Consider the following 13,748-nt stretch of genomic DNA (forward strand, 5'->3'; position numbering starts at 1 on the left):
ATGAAGACTATGATTCTACTGTTTTGTCTTCTGGGATCAACTCAGTCATTACCAGTAAGTGCAACATGTTTATTTTATGTGCCAACCAGCCTTAGTAGCATCTTAATTGCAGAACTATTGCTCTTCCTGCCCTCCACTAAAACTGCTCTGTTCTGTGACCCATTCCCTTAGCTTTCAATTTTTATTTTCCAAGGTGACAGATAATAAACTAACAAAGTATTAGTGCATATTTTAATGTGCTTACATTTTTTAAATTCATCCACTCTATTGTGGTGGGACTTCTACTATTTGGGCAGAGCCATAGGTAGAAATGAGGGAAAAAAGAATACCTTGGGTTATGACTACTCAAGTGGAATATAATTTTACTTCCCAAAAAGAATTTAAGGTTTTTTGGCAACTAATTATTTTCTCATGACTAAAGAAGTAAACTACATTTTCTGATTTTTCTAATTAGAAGCACAAAACATCTAGATTATCTAAACTCTAAAAAGATGACCAAATCATGCAATTGCAAGGAAGTACTACAGACTTTTTTTATAACTTTTGACTTAGAACATTTCATCACAAAATGTGTTTACATGTGAAAGATAGGCTGGGCCTCTAAGTAGGCTTCCCTTTGACTATTTGTTATACTTAAGTGTGGGCATTAAGAAACTAATTAGGATATATTTGCTATAAAATAGCAGAGCACAAAGAAAACATTTTAGGTGAGCTTCAAGCCCACTTGACACTTCTGTAGTAATCCATACCATGAACAAATATTTACCGGAAACCTTCTATAAACCACCCAGTTGTTGAAAATACAGTGATGAAGGGGGAAAGGGCGTGGTCCTCCATGGTGTTCACTAGCACAGTACTAATAAATAATAAATAATTTCTAAAAACTGTTAAATGATAAATTATAACTATGATTAGTCAGGAGATGAAGAGGGTGATCTTGTAGGAACAGGATGGAACAGACATGAATAAACCTCCCTTGTATTTCATTCCAGATGATACATATGTCCTTGAAAGAAGGACATATCTTGCACAAATTCAATTTCTAAACAAGGTAAATTAGGAAATTAAATTTTTTGTAAAACATTGATTTTTCACTTCAAATAAATTTACCAAAAGTTTCTCCTAAACAGTGTCTCTTGTATATTTAAGTTACTATACACTTTGTAAAAACTGAAGAGAAATAAAATTTCCAGGAACACAGCTTCCATTCAATGTAGACTGAGGAGTAGCATGCAGGTCAGTGTAGACTGCTAATAGCCAATAACATAAGAGCAGCTAGAGAAACATGGTGCAGGGGATATCGGGGGCAAGAGGGCAGGTGGCACTGAGATATCTATTAGGTATAGTAATGGTATTTATCAACCAAAAAATCAGGAAACATAGATGTGACTTTTTTATGATTTGTAAGCTAATTTATTGAATTATCATAAAGGCATCAAAATGAATAAATTTGCAAATGTGGACACTTAAAATAGCCCAACACTTGTTTTCAGTAGGTCTGTTTAGGAATTGGAGATAGGGCAGGTTGCATATTCAGGTCAGTGAGCCTCAGTAAGAAATGAGCTCAAGCAAAGACTTGAAGCAGGTGAGGGAGTGAGCCAATTTGTGGGGAAAGAGCTTTCAAGACAGAGGGAACAGGTGGAGCGAGGCTCTGAGGCAGGGCTGGGCCTTAGCTGTCACAGAGACAGCACTGGGGCCCAGGCATGAGGGCCTTGTGGGCCACTGTAGGGTCTCTGGCTTTTACTCTGAGTGAGAATAGAAGTCTACACAGGGGATGAGCGGAGGAGTGAAAGGAGCAGACCGCTCTTCTCAAAGGACTGCTCTGGCTACCATGTTGAGAATAGCTTATAAGGGATGAAAATAAATTTGCAGAATTTATACTTACATATCTTAAAGCTTGTAGGAACCTCTAAGAATGGATAATGCTGGTCTTACCTCTTATAACTGAGGAGGAAAATCCAAAGTGAAACCAGGAATTAGTGGCAGCTCCAGGGTATATCGAAGTGGCCCAAGGGCACTACTCAAAGACCACACCCTACCCCACTGCCCTCTGAGGTACAGCCAGAAGCAAAGGCTAACTGGGGTCAACCAGGCCAGGGAGTTCCACTTGAATGCAGAGGGAGTGCTGAGAGAAACCAAGAGAAGGACTCCTTTCTTCAAGGACCAAGAGCACTTTCAAGATCTTGTTCTGCCACTCACCATGTCACCTCAGGCAGGTCACTCTGCTTGTCCGAGCTTCAGTTTCCTTATCTTTAAACAAAACTATACAAATATAGCACATGAATCACAAACACATTTTCACCCCTTAAACTCAGTGGTTCTTAATACACTAGGAAAATACTCTGGCCAGAAAAGAGACTTCACTTCCATTACAGAAACTGACTCATCAGGTACAGGTCAAAAGCAGAATGCATCATGGAAACACACTAGGAGTCATGGTGGCATGCCTTCAAGCACTGCGGAAAAGCACATGTGTAAAGAGCTAAGGGCAGACTATGTCTTTCATGCCCTGAAAAAAGAAGAAGGCAGTCACAGAAAAGAAATGGAAAGCTAGAAATCCATGTGTCCTCTCCCTCGCTGTCTCCCTCCCCACACCGCTCACCACCTAGGCTGACATTTTTCCATCTACAGTTCCATCTCCTGTTGTGCATAAGATGTTTCAGGAAATTGAAACTCCAAACACACAGAGCCTAAAGGCAGACATTTTTGCATTTGGGACAAATTGTTACATCCTGAGAATAAATGGACACAAAACTTCAAACACATACCTGACTCTTCAAATATTTGTTGTCACAGATGCAGCTCACCCCTGCTTTGGGACTTCCTCCAGCTCAGCTGGTTCCAGATCAGACAACCCTACTGAACCAACAGCATCCGAATCAGGTAAGAGTCCTCCAAGAAGAACATTGCAGACCAGCGAAGGACACGTGGTAAGACTAGTGGATTTAAAATCAAGACTTACACAGTGTCCCATGACTAAATGAGAGGGAGGCTTTCCTTTCAGGGAAAAAAGCAAAACAGGAACCATACAGTTTTTTTAAAAAGTCAAGTCAGGAAAATAAAGCATCCTCATTCTTTTTCCTTTTATCTGAATAATAATTTGTTTTAGTCACCCAATCTAGTAAACTTTGAAAAGCAACAGCTGTACCCATAGATAAAGTTCGGTTTTCTATGCCCTTGTGAAACTGTGACATGTCACTGTAGTATTTGCCAGAGCTAACAAGGATTAAGAGGTAATCTATGAAAACAACTGCAGATTTCCTCAAGTTTCATTGCTGATGATGAGCTAATGCATCACTGTAGTGTCTATTTCTTCAAAGCATATTTAAATACTTTGGAAAACTACTTTGTCTCTTAGCTACTACCCTTCTTCTGACTCTAACCCATCCTCTCTGTTCTAAAGACCCCCACCTCACCTCCATCTAGACTTTGTAAAACAATCAGATAAAAACAGAGTCTAAAGTTCTTTTTTAAATCTGTGGACATTATGAAATACTCAAGTCATAAGCCTATCTCTCTCTTTAGGAAACCTGAAGCTTATGTAATACCCTTTAAGAAAAAGAATACAAAATTAGATATGTAAAATTAAGTACTAAAGTGGATAATTCACAAGGAGATGAGAAATGAGTAATACACACTTTTTAAGCTGACAAATGCCATACACTGGATAGACTGCTAGGGTGCCTCCAGGGCCAAAGAAGGGGGCAATACTAGTGAGAGGCACTGAAGCTTCACCTTCATTTACCTTCATGGCAAATCCACCTGTGATGGGAGTACAAGTTACTTGAGGATTTCCACCACTGACGACAGGTTAGTGAAAACAGACTGCCTCTTGTCTCATCAATTTCAATGCCCTGCAGGTCTTCCATTCTTTAAGTCTAATACCATTGACACAGATGCTCACGCTGGGGTCAGATCTGCAGCTGGTAAGTACTCTTTTATATCATTTTAATATCCATTGTTGAGTATATATACCTAACATTGAGTGTGTGTATGTGTGTGTGTATCCACAAATGTACACACACACACATTTTCACGGTAGATCAGTTGAAAGAGAGATGACAGGGAAGTCAGAGAACTGAATGCTATTCGATACATTATGAAATTTTTTTCTGAGCAAAATAGCCTCTAAAAGAATCCTAATTCTTAAGTCTTTACTTTTGTAGTTTTTCTCACCTCTTATCCAAGTTCCTCTCCCCATTTCTTAACCAGACCTTCCGCTCTGCACCCCCACAGCACCTGCACACCCACTGCAACACATAACCACTATCTCCACCCCAGTGACTAGAGCAAGCCAGAAGGGACAGAAAGATTTTCATTTTTTATAGAATATCGGTACAGTGATTTAAACTATATATATATAATTTAAGTTCCTTTCCTGATTAAAGTGGATTTCCTGATTAAATCTGGATCCAGTGATCAGATTTGTACAATTCATAGTAATAGATTATATGCAAAATAGATACTTTGTTCCTATGAAGAATCATTTCTTTATAAGAAAACCCTCAGAAAAATTCCAAGAATTGTTGCTGTTATAGCCAAAAACAAAAAGCCAGGATGAAATCCTAAGTAGTTCTCAAAAAGAATGAGTTAAATGCCAAAGGAAAATTTAACATGGAAAAAAGTTAGACAACATATGGTTGTGCTGGTAGACTAGTCTGTGAACTCTGTCTCCGTAACTTATTCCAAATGAAATATAGTATATTTCACATTTGCATAGCAAGTTTTTTATTTAAACATGTTTTACATTCAGTAAATACATGATAGCTTCCTGAATGTTCAAACTGAAACAACACAGTGAAAATCTTCTTTGCCTTACAGCTAAATCCTCCTGCAGGGATGGCACCTGCTGCCCAGACCCTCCCACTGACCCTGGGGGCGCTAAACATGCAGCAGCAGCTGCAGCCACAAGTAAGTTCAACAATGGGACCTCAGTTTACCATTGGGGAGCGTTTTCTCGCAGATGGAAGTCTAAAGGGAAGGAAAGAATCTTTTCAAGGCTCTTAAACATTTTACCCAGATAATTGGCAAAGGGATGCCCTACAGAACATGGAACTGTCTTTGACAGTTTGGTTCTTGCTGAAAATCTATGAGAACACACCCAGAAAACTGCGCATGCTGCCCCATAACCTCTCTAGCCTGCATTTATCATGGGTGGCAGAGAAATGCGAAGAGCTTGGAAAGGCTGAAGGGTCAAAAGTATAACGGGGCAAACTGAGAAGTAGGAGGATTCTTCTCTAGCATGGTGTGGGGTTTTTTGCATCATTTTTCCATTATATTGAATTTATTGGGGTGACACATCAATACAATTCTACAGGTTTCAGGTGCACAATCCCACAGCACATCGTCTGCACACTGTGTGGTGTGCTCACTACCCCGGTCAAGCAGTGTGTTGGGTTTTCCGTTGAAGGCCTTCTGGGTGGCCAGAATCATCCCAAACTAAAATTAAGAGGAGAATAAAATCTAAATTCAGCAAATCTAATCTTTCACTTTTGGACTTGTTGATCAGGTCCCTTTGAAAGTCCCCGAGTACTTTCTAGATCTTTCCTATTTACCACCATCATTTTTCAGGAAAACCCCTAGAAAACCCTCTCACAGTAAGATATAAAGGATATACTTAGGGCATCAAACACTTAGGGGAGTGTTTGAATTCTAATTAGGGACAAAGCCTTAATTTTTACCTCTTTGAAACTTCCTTAAGCAGATTATTAGGCTCTTGAGAAAAATATAATGATCCCTGTATGACTGGACTAAGTCATTATGGATAACTTATTCTCCTTAACAAGTTATCTTGGCCTCACATAATGGTATAATTTTTGAGTAGAAGCTTTATTGTTTATTACATATATCATATATGGTAATTATAGGTAACTCAGAAAATACAGGTGAGCAAAAAAACACCCAAAGAATTCAGTTTAACATTAGGGGGCAATATAGTCATAATAGCCAGAATTAAACACTGTTAGCACTATAGGATATGTCCTTCCTGTCTTTTTTGTGTGATATGGTAAGCACATTTTCTAATAAAATATGTTCTTACAATATCTAACGTTCTGTAATAATATTTTCCCTTAATGAATATTGATTAGTCTTTGTGTTTTGAAATAGTCACTTATAATATAGTTTTTAGTGATTGTTTAGTATTCCATTATATTGAAAAATTTGGAGGGGTTTCAAAATTTGCTTCTACAAATTATGCTACAGTAAACATCCTAGTAACTAACTTTTTGACCATATCAATGATTATTTCCTTAGGACCAGTTCTTAAGAAAGGAATTTGTAGGTCCAAAGACATACAAAAATATAAGACTTTGAAAACACATTCCCAAATTAAGAAGCATGACTATTACAGTGGACTGATGTATCCTAACTACCTTCTTACCACTATGGACACCTCCAGGTTTCAATAAGAGTAAGCTTGTGTTAATTAGTCATTATGTTCAAAACTGAGTTGAATTGACAAAATAATTTTATGCTGCTCAATTTAAATTTCACATTATATGCAACTATATTCATACCTTTTAAACCTGCAATTTATAACCTGCAATTATATTCATACCTTTGTCCAAAATAACAACACAGGACACTCTATGCTGCTTCATTAATTCACATTTGTGAAATTCTGTCATGTAATGAATTTTTACACTTCTTTTTTAATATTGAGATGTATACTTGTACTTATTTCATACAGATATATTAAAGCCTTCACTCAACATATTTGCTGCTTATTTATACCTCAATAATAAAAGTAATCCTCTTAAATGGACCAGAGAGGCAGGCAAATAAAAAGAGAATTCCTTTAACATGTGATCTTGACAATCCTTATGCCAACTGCCCAACTTCAGTTCAATTACCGCCCTGCTCTAACCTTGAAGTCAGACTTAGTACATCTTCATGTTCAGCAAAGAATATCCACTCTACTCATATGCATTAGTTGTCATTGTAGATGTTATTAAAGGTTCAGTAAAAGAGAGGGTTTAACATTGCACACCCCCCAACGTGCAATAACGTAAATCAATTCCCATTCTCAGTGGAAATTCCTCAACACCTCTAGCCTATACCACCACCAAAGGTCTCCCTTCATGCCTGACCTTCTGTGTAGCTCCAGTCCCTCTGACCCTGCCTTTCCAGGGTCCTCTGCCAGGAACTTGGTCACCAGTCCAAAGCTCCCATTTATTAAAGCAAGGCCAACATGGGTGAGTGAATTCTAATCACACAGCTGGTCAAATCTCAGCTCTCCCCTTATTACCTGTGTGATGTTGGCCAAGTTACTTAACCACTCTGTGGCTCACTTTCAAACTTTTGTATTTTAAAAGCTCTACTGCGTTTTAATGTATCTTCTGAAGTAACATAAAATAAACATGCATCTTTATCACACTTTACATTATTATTTCTTGGGATAATTTTCAGTTTGGAGGTGGCTTAAGACCAAAATTAATTTTGGATCATCCAATTTACTAACTTCTACCTTCTCAGTGTGCTGCCTTGTACTGGTTTCTGAATCTCTCTGGGTCTAATCTTTTTACAGTTTGGATGAGTTCTGATTCCTATCCAGCTCTATGAGCCTATATGTATGATTACGAATGATACATTAGTAACAAGTAGTTGTTTAACAAATACTGTGTTTTTAAGCAAATCTTGATATTTATACCATCTATCAGAACATAGCTTTGAATATTTTTTTTTACTGAATTTTTACCATTTTTTTTCAGATGTTACCACTTATTGTAGCACACCTTGGAGCCCAGGTAAGATGATTTGTATGATGATTTTTGTTTTAAACATCTTAATGTGAAATATTTAATCTTGCTTCAATTTACCAGATAGTTGCCAAGTTTCCTATTTACTTGGTGTTATATGGATATTGATAATAATGAAAACACTTACTGAGTCCTTACTATGTACCAAGCACTATTATAAGTATTTTATTATTTATTATATACTGTCTCATTTAATCTTCAAAGCCACCTTTTACAGACAATATTTTTATTTCCAACTTGAAAATGAGTAACTGGAGGCTCAGAAATGCCACTATAACCACACAGTAAATGTCACACAAGTCAAGCAGTCAGTCCTTCAAACCACGTTGTCAAGAAAAATAAAGTAATGGAATCGATCTAATGAATAATGATTTGGGGATTTATTTATTAATTTCTAATTTATTTATTAAATACATATTTTCCCTAAAAGTAATATAAACACTTCTTCATCTTTCTCCCTATTTTCTTTTGTCAAAAATGATTCTTGAAATCACTGATAAAATTACCAAGAGTCAAAATTAAATATGAGCATCAGGTACCAGCTTTTACTTCTAAAAGCAGAATCAAATATAAAATTATTATCCACTCTTCATTCCACATCTGGGAATGCAGCCCAAGGAAATAATCTGAAATACAGGAAATGTATTAATCAAAATAACATTTATACTATAGAGGAATACTTTGTTCAACTTAAATTTTAAAGAAAACATAAGTAAACTGCAACAAAAAAGCAAATACTTTGTGATCATTCAAAAGTCTATTTATTAAAGTATGTCAGTTATATGGTTAAGTGATTGTTGTATAGTATTGAAAGATAAGACACAAATTGTATAAATGACATGACTTCTGTTATGTAAAAACTAAATGTGTGAAAAACACTTGGAAAGAAATACATCAAACTCTGCTTGATGGGATTATATATTTGTTATTGCTTTCTGCCTTTTCCAAATTTATTTCAATGTACATCTATTACTTAATAATAGAAAATATATAAATTTTAAAATATGAAAGAATTCACATCGGATGATGCCAACAGTCCATCATGTACTGATGAGTTTTGTGATGCAAGTCACAAGATAGTTTTAAAATTTTGTTAAAAACTTAAAAATTCTCTATTTATAATTTTTAAAACTTTTTTAACTTTTTAAGTTATGTTATACACATCTTGCCATGCATATATTACTATTTGTGTAATAATTCACACTATTATTTTCCTTTTAGGGAACTATCCTAAGCTCGGAGGAACTGGTAAAAAATAATTTTAATTCCTAATACTTAAAAATTCTTTTCAGTGCTAACACAATGCTGTTTTCTGTCCTCATCTCCATAGTTTCTTTGACCACAAACCCCTAAGTTGCTATCTACTACAATAAATTGAACAATGTAATAGCTCTTTGCATTAGGTCATCCTTTATCTAGAAGGGACTTCTATCATCATTCTCCAGCTACATCTCCGTTAATAAGACTTAACTTTTGTTTTTCATATATTGACATCAGATTTGATTCTATCCAGAAAGCCAGTGCATATTTTTTTACTTTATGTTGATTAAAATCCAGGATTATAAATTATCAAAATGCATGCAGATGTAGAATAATATATGTTGATATTTATTGCAGAAAAAATTAATTTACTTGACTTAAATTTTTAATTTTCATAGGAAAATATATCTTCTAGTGTTTTATAGTGATGAACAATCCCCTCCCTCTACACATGAATGACTAAAAGGCTTAACATAAATAATACTCATGTTATCATTCCTAGGCCCTTCTATGCACGTCCCATAATTGATGTGATATCTAAATATGACATTGATATTAAAAGTTGCAATATCTAGGAAAACAGTGTTTTTTTAATTTTTCTGTTATGAAAAGGTAGAGATCTGCTGGACTGTCCATCAATAAAATAATGGGGCTGTTTGCCAACATGGATACATGAACCCCTACATCTACCAGTTTTTGAGCCAATTCTATAGGACAAGCACCTTAGAAGGTCTATTACATGCATTGCCTTTAATCCTCACCAAATTACAAAGTAGAAACTTTCAACCCCACTTTATAGATAAAGAAACTGAGACTCAGAGAGCTTAAGCAAATTAGATCTCAAGGTCAAAAACAGATTGAAAGCCACTGTGGCTGGGTAAGTCAGTTGGTAGAAGTGTCGTCCCATACACCAAAACATTGCTGGTTCAAACCCAAGTCAGGGCACGTACGGGAAGCAGTCAATGGGTGTTTCTCTCTCACATTGATAATTCTCTCTCTTTCTCACTCTCTCTCTAAAAAATTTAATAAACATCCTCAGGTAAGGATTATTTTAATGTATTTTTTAAAAAGATGGAAAGTCTTATTTCTGTCTACTATGCCAGTGATTTTCAAGCATTTTTTGGTAAAACCCACAGTAACAGCTACGTTTTTCATGCAGCTCACACACACACACACACACACACACACACACATTTCATAAAACTATATTTGCACTTATGTGGGATACACACATAATATATTTGATAGAGTCTACACTTTGTGTCTGATTTGTAATGATGTGCACAGCCCCACCTTCTTTATTTCAAACCTATGACTGTCATGATCCTCAGTGTGAAATCTTCTGTACTCTACACCTGTCTCTCATCTAGCATAAGTTTAATTCTGGCTGCACTCACAGCGCTGCCCAAACTTCAGTCCTGGACCACCAAGTCAGGACAACTTGGAATGCTGGTTAAAATGCAGATTTCTGGGTGCTGCCCTCAACCTACTCAATCACAACCTCTCTAACAGTGGAGCTCAGGAACTTGCCTTTTTAACAAGCTCCTTAAGTGGTTCTTAATGAAAACTAACAATTAAGAATGATGTTCAAGGAAACTGACCTGTACTCTGACTATGAGCTCTTGACCCTTTTATTCTATCAGAACTGGGAGGGCCCAGAAAACTGGTTTCTGTCTGAACTCTCTCCAAAACCAGCCAGTATTGAAGGATTTCTTCTGAGGGGGAATTTCTAACAGTGATTTTTTTTTCTCAAAAAAGAAAAAATTGTGGCAGCAACAGCATTCATACCAGTGTGCAAATCATTAAAATTGCTAAAAGAAAGATTTGACTGAATATTCCAGTGCCTTTGAAAAACACATCAAAGGAAGTATGAATGGAGGCAAACCATGAGATAGGGATTGAGTAATCTACTTGAAATAATTTTGCCTGTTAATTTTTAGTCTCCTACATTACTTTTTTAAAAATTATGGGCAAAAACAAAAAAAGGCTATGACTTAGGTCAATAACAGAGATATAGCATTGTAATTGTAGGAATTTTCTGCTGGGTTCTACCTGCAACTACACCTGATATTAGCCAAGGATGCATTCTTCCTCTTCTGGTGACTGGCTTGATGGTGGCTTTCCCTTTCCCTTTCTGAAAACGGAGCACAGCAAGGCATCCCGGTCATGAAACCAGCATCAGGCTCGGCTCAGGCAGGGAGGAATTTCCTAAAGATGAGGAATACCCCATCTTTATTATCTTCTCTGATTCTACCTTCTCCACCTTGCCATTCCTACCCCAATTTGCTCCCCTCAAAGAAGAAAGGCTGGTTGACTGCCCTTTGAAATGTACTCCTTTAACTCTTTTTGGTTTCCTTTCCTCACTCCAGCCAGGAGCCCCACACATCTTCACAGGCCTCATCTTCCAGCCCTTGCTCCCCGGAGCTATCCTGCCCAGCAGCCAGGCTAATCCAGATGTCCAGAACAGAATCCTCCCTGCAGGACAAGCAGGAGTAAATCCCTCCATCCAGGGAACCGAGAGCCCCTTCCTGACCCCCGGCGGCACAGACACTGACGATGACTTTGAAGTGACTACCCCTGCAGGCATCCAGAGGGGGACACACATTCCTGAGGGAACCACCACAGGGTCCCCAAATGGTAAGTTTACCCAGCTAGAAAAGTGCCTCTGGGTTAGCAAAGTCAGCTGCTGGGTGGGAGAGAAGACTTTTTGGCTTGACAAATAGAGATCTCAGTAAAGTCAGGGAGACCCTTTACTTAGAGTGGGCTGCAGCAATGTGAGGGAATATTTTTACTGGGCCACCAACCCTATGGGCTCAACCCAGGAAGAAGACATTTAATTGCTTATAACATACTTTTCCATTTTAGGTCAGAACTGGAAATATTTGTAAACAAACTGCTCTCTCCTTTTCCCATCGCAAACACACACAGACACACAGTAGGTGCAATGAATCACAATACTCTTTTCTACTCACCTAAGCCTCAGAACCTCCCTAACTTAATGTTAACACGCAGCTGCTAGTAGCACCCTGGAATTAGCACAAAGGTGACCCCATGAGCCATTCTCCACTGGTGAAACATAACAAATGCTGCAAAATAAGCTCTTCTAGCACTAACAACCAAAAATAATAGTTTAACAAGTGTGGATGTCTAGAACCAAATGTCCTTGGAGATAACAAAAAAAATGATTTGATATTGATACTCTTGCTCCTAGAAAAAAATTTTGATGTCAAAGAAAAATGTTTAAATTCAATACGCTTTTACCTTATTTAAAAAATGTTTTCTTTTCTTCCAGGAGTTCAGTAAGCTGAATTTTTTCCATCTAAATGACCTTAAATGTGGTGTTTTTCTCATTGGTCATATTTTGGAGAACATTGAGACACACTGGAGAATATCAGAAGATATTAATTCTTAGTTAACTAAAAGCCTTCTTGAAATTTCAGCAAATTCATTCTTCCTAGAGAGTGCTGACTTCTGAAAAAGAATAATTAAATAGATGATTTGTCTTTGAAATGCAACATTACGTCTTCTTGGATGTAGAAGATACATGTATTAAAACATATTTTGAAACTGTCTTTTTCTTTTTGGGGGATGAAAGAAAGGCAGACCCCCTTTCAGGAACCATGTGACCGCAGGATCCTAGGATGACAGTAGCATCTAGGGCCTGCTTTGGAAGCAGGCAGTGCGGCAGTCATGGGGGTGGACACTGGTTAATGGAAGGGAATTTTCTGATTTCTTCACACCTACCTTATGACTTATTCTCTCCCATAAGAGCTAGACATTTAATTTCAATATGCAAGTTATTTTTGATCATCTAAAATATACAGTGAAAACAAAGAATTATACATCATATTGTTTATCCTCAAGCTACTTTAATACAGAGCTAGTGATTATGGTGTTTAATAATTAATTTTAATATGTCTGAAAGTAAGAAATTACAGTGATAAAAGTTATCATTAATGATGATACTCTAGTTTCTCAGCCTAAAAGGTAGAATTTAATCTGATTTAAATTTATAACCCAGACCACAGGTGACAAACACAAGGTCCATGGGCTGAATCCCACCTTCCACCTTGTTTTGTCTGGCCCAGCACTTTGCTTCTACCCAGGAGCAGCGCCAAGCTCTTGCTTAACTGTTAAAGAGCAGTTACATTTATACAGTCCTAAAAGTTCATTCAGCCCTTTGAGGGCAACTGAGAGGCTGACATGGCCTCCGGTGAAAATGAGTTTGACACCCCTGACCTAGACCAATGATTTTCCCCTCTTTTCATGTCTTGGCACACTAAGATTTCATAGCACACCAAAAAATATATTTGTCATCCTTCTGAAAAAAAAATACGTATAATTTTCATTCATTCACACCAGATGGTTATTGCTGTGTTAGCTGTAGTCATTTTTTTATTTGACAATCTAAGGGGAAAGATGTCAGTGCCAATAACTAAGTAGTCAGGTATTGAATGTTTTAAACATTCTTGAGACACACCAGTTAAAACTAACTAACCTAGATCATTACAGTTCACTCAGAGTGGGAAAGGGTGAGAGAGATTAATACAAACTATACTATGGCTCCCACAGATGAAAAATATGGATGGATAGGTTTAATAACACATCTCAGTATAGTTGAGTCATCCCCATCAGTATGAAATAAGCCAAATATACACCTATGAAATAGAAATATTCCATGTTAAGCTTATTAAATGGTTAAAGATTTACTAGTGGTTTTAGACTTAC

General features: G+C 37.0%; 1 protein-coding gene across 1 annotated transcript; it reads left to right on the forward strand.

Moving 5' to 3' along the window:
• AMTN (amelotin) lies at nt 1-12,323 on the forward strand. Its single transcript, XM_045857701.1, has 8 exons — nt 1-54; nt 2,797-2,883; nt 3,861-3,926; nt 4,822-4,911; nt 7,713-7,748; nt 8,982-9,008; nt 11,390-11,657; nt 12,313-12,323. Exons 1-8 carry the CDS (start codon nt 1-3, stop codon nt 12,321-12,323), a joined length of 639 nt encoding a protein of 212 aa, XP_045713657.1.
• Nucleotides 12,324-13,748: the final 1,425 nt, after the last annotated feature.

This window comes from Phyllostomus hastatus, unplaced genomic scaffold (assembly GCF_019186645.2).
Source record: "Phyllostomus hastatus isolate PE091 unplaced genomic scaffold, TTU_PhHast_1.1 phas_scaffold_1674, whole genome shotgun sequence".
Classification (NCBI taxonomy): domain Eukaryota; kingdom Metazoa; phylum Chordata; class Mammalia; order Chiroptera; family Phyllostomidae; genus Phyllostomus; species Phyllostomus hastatus.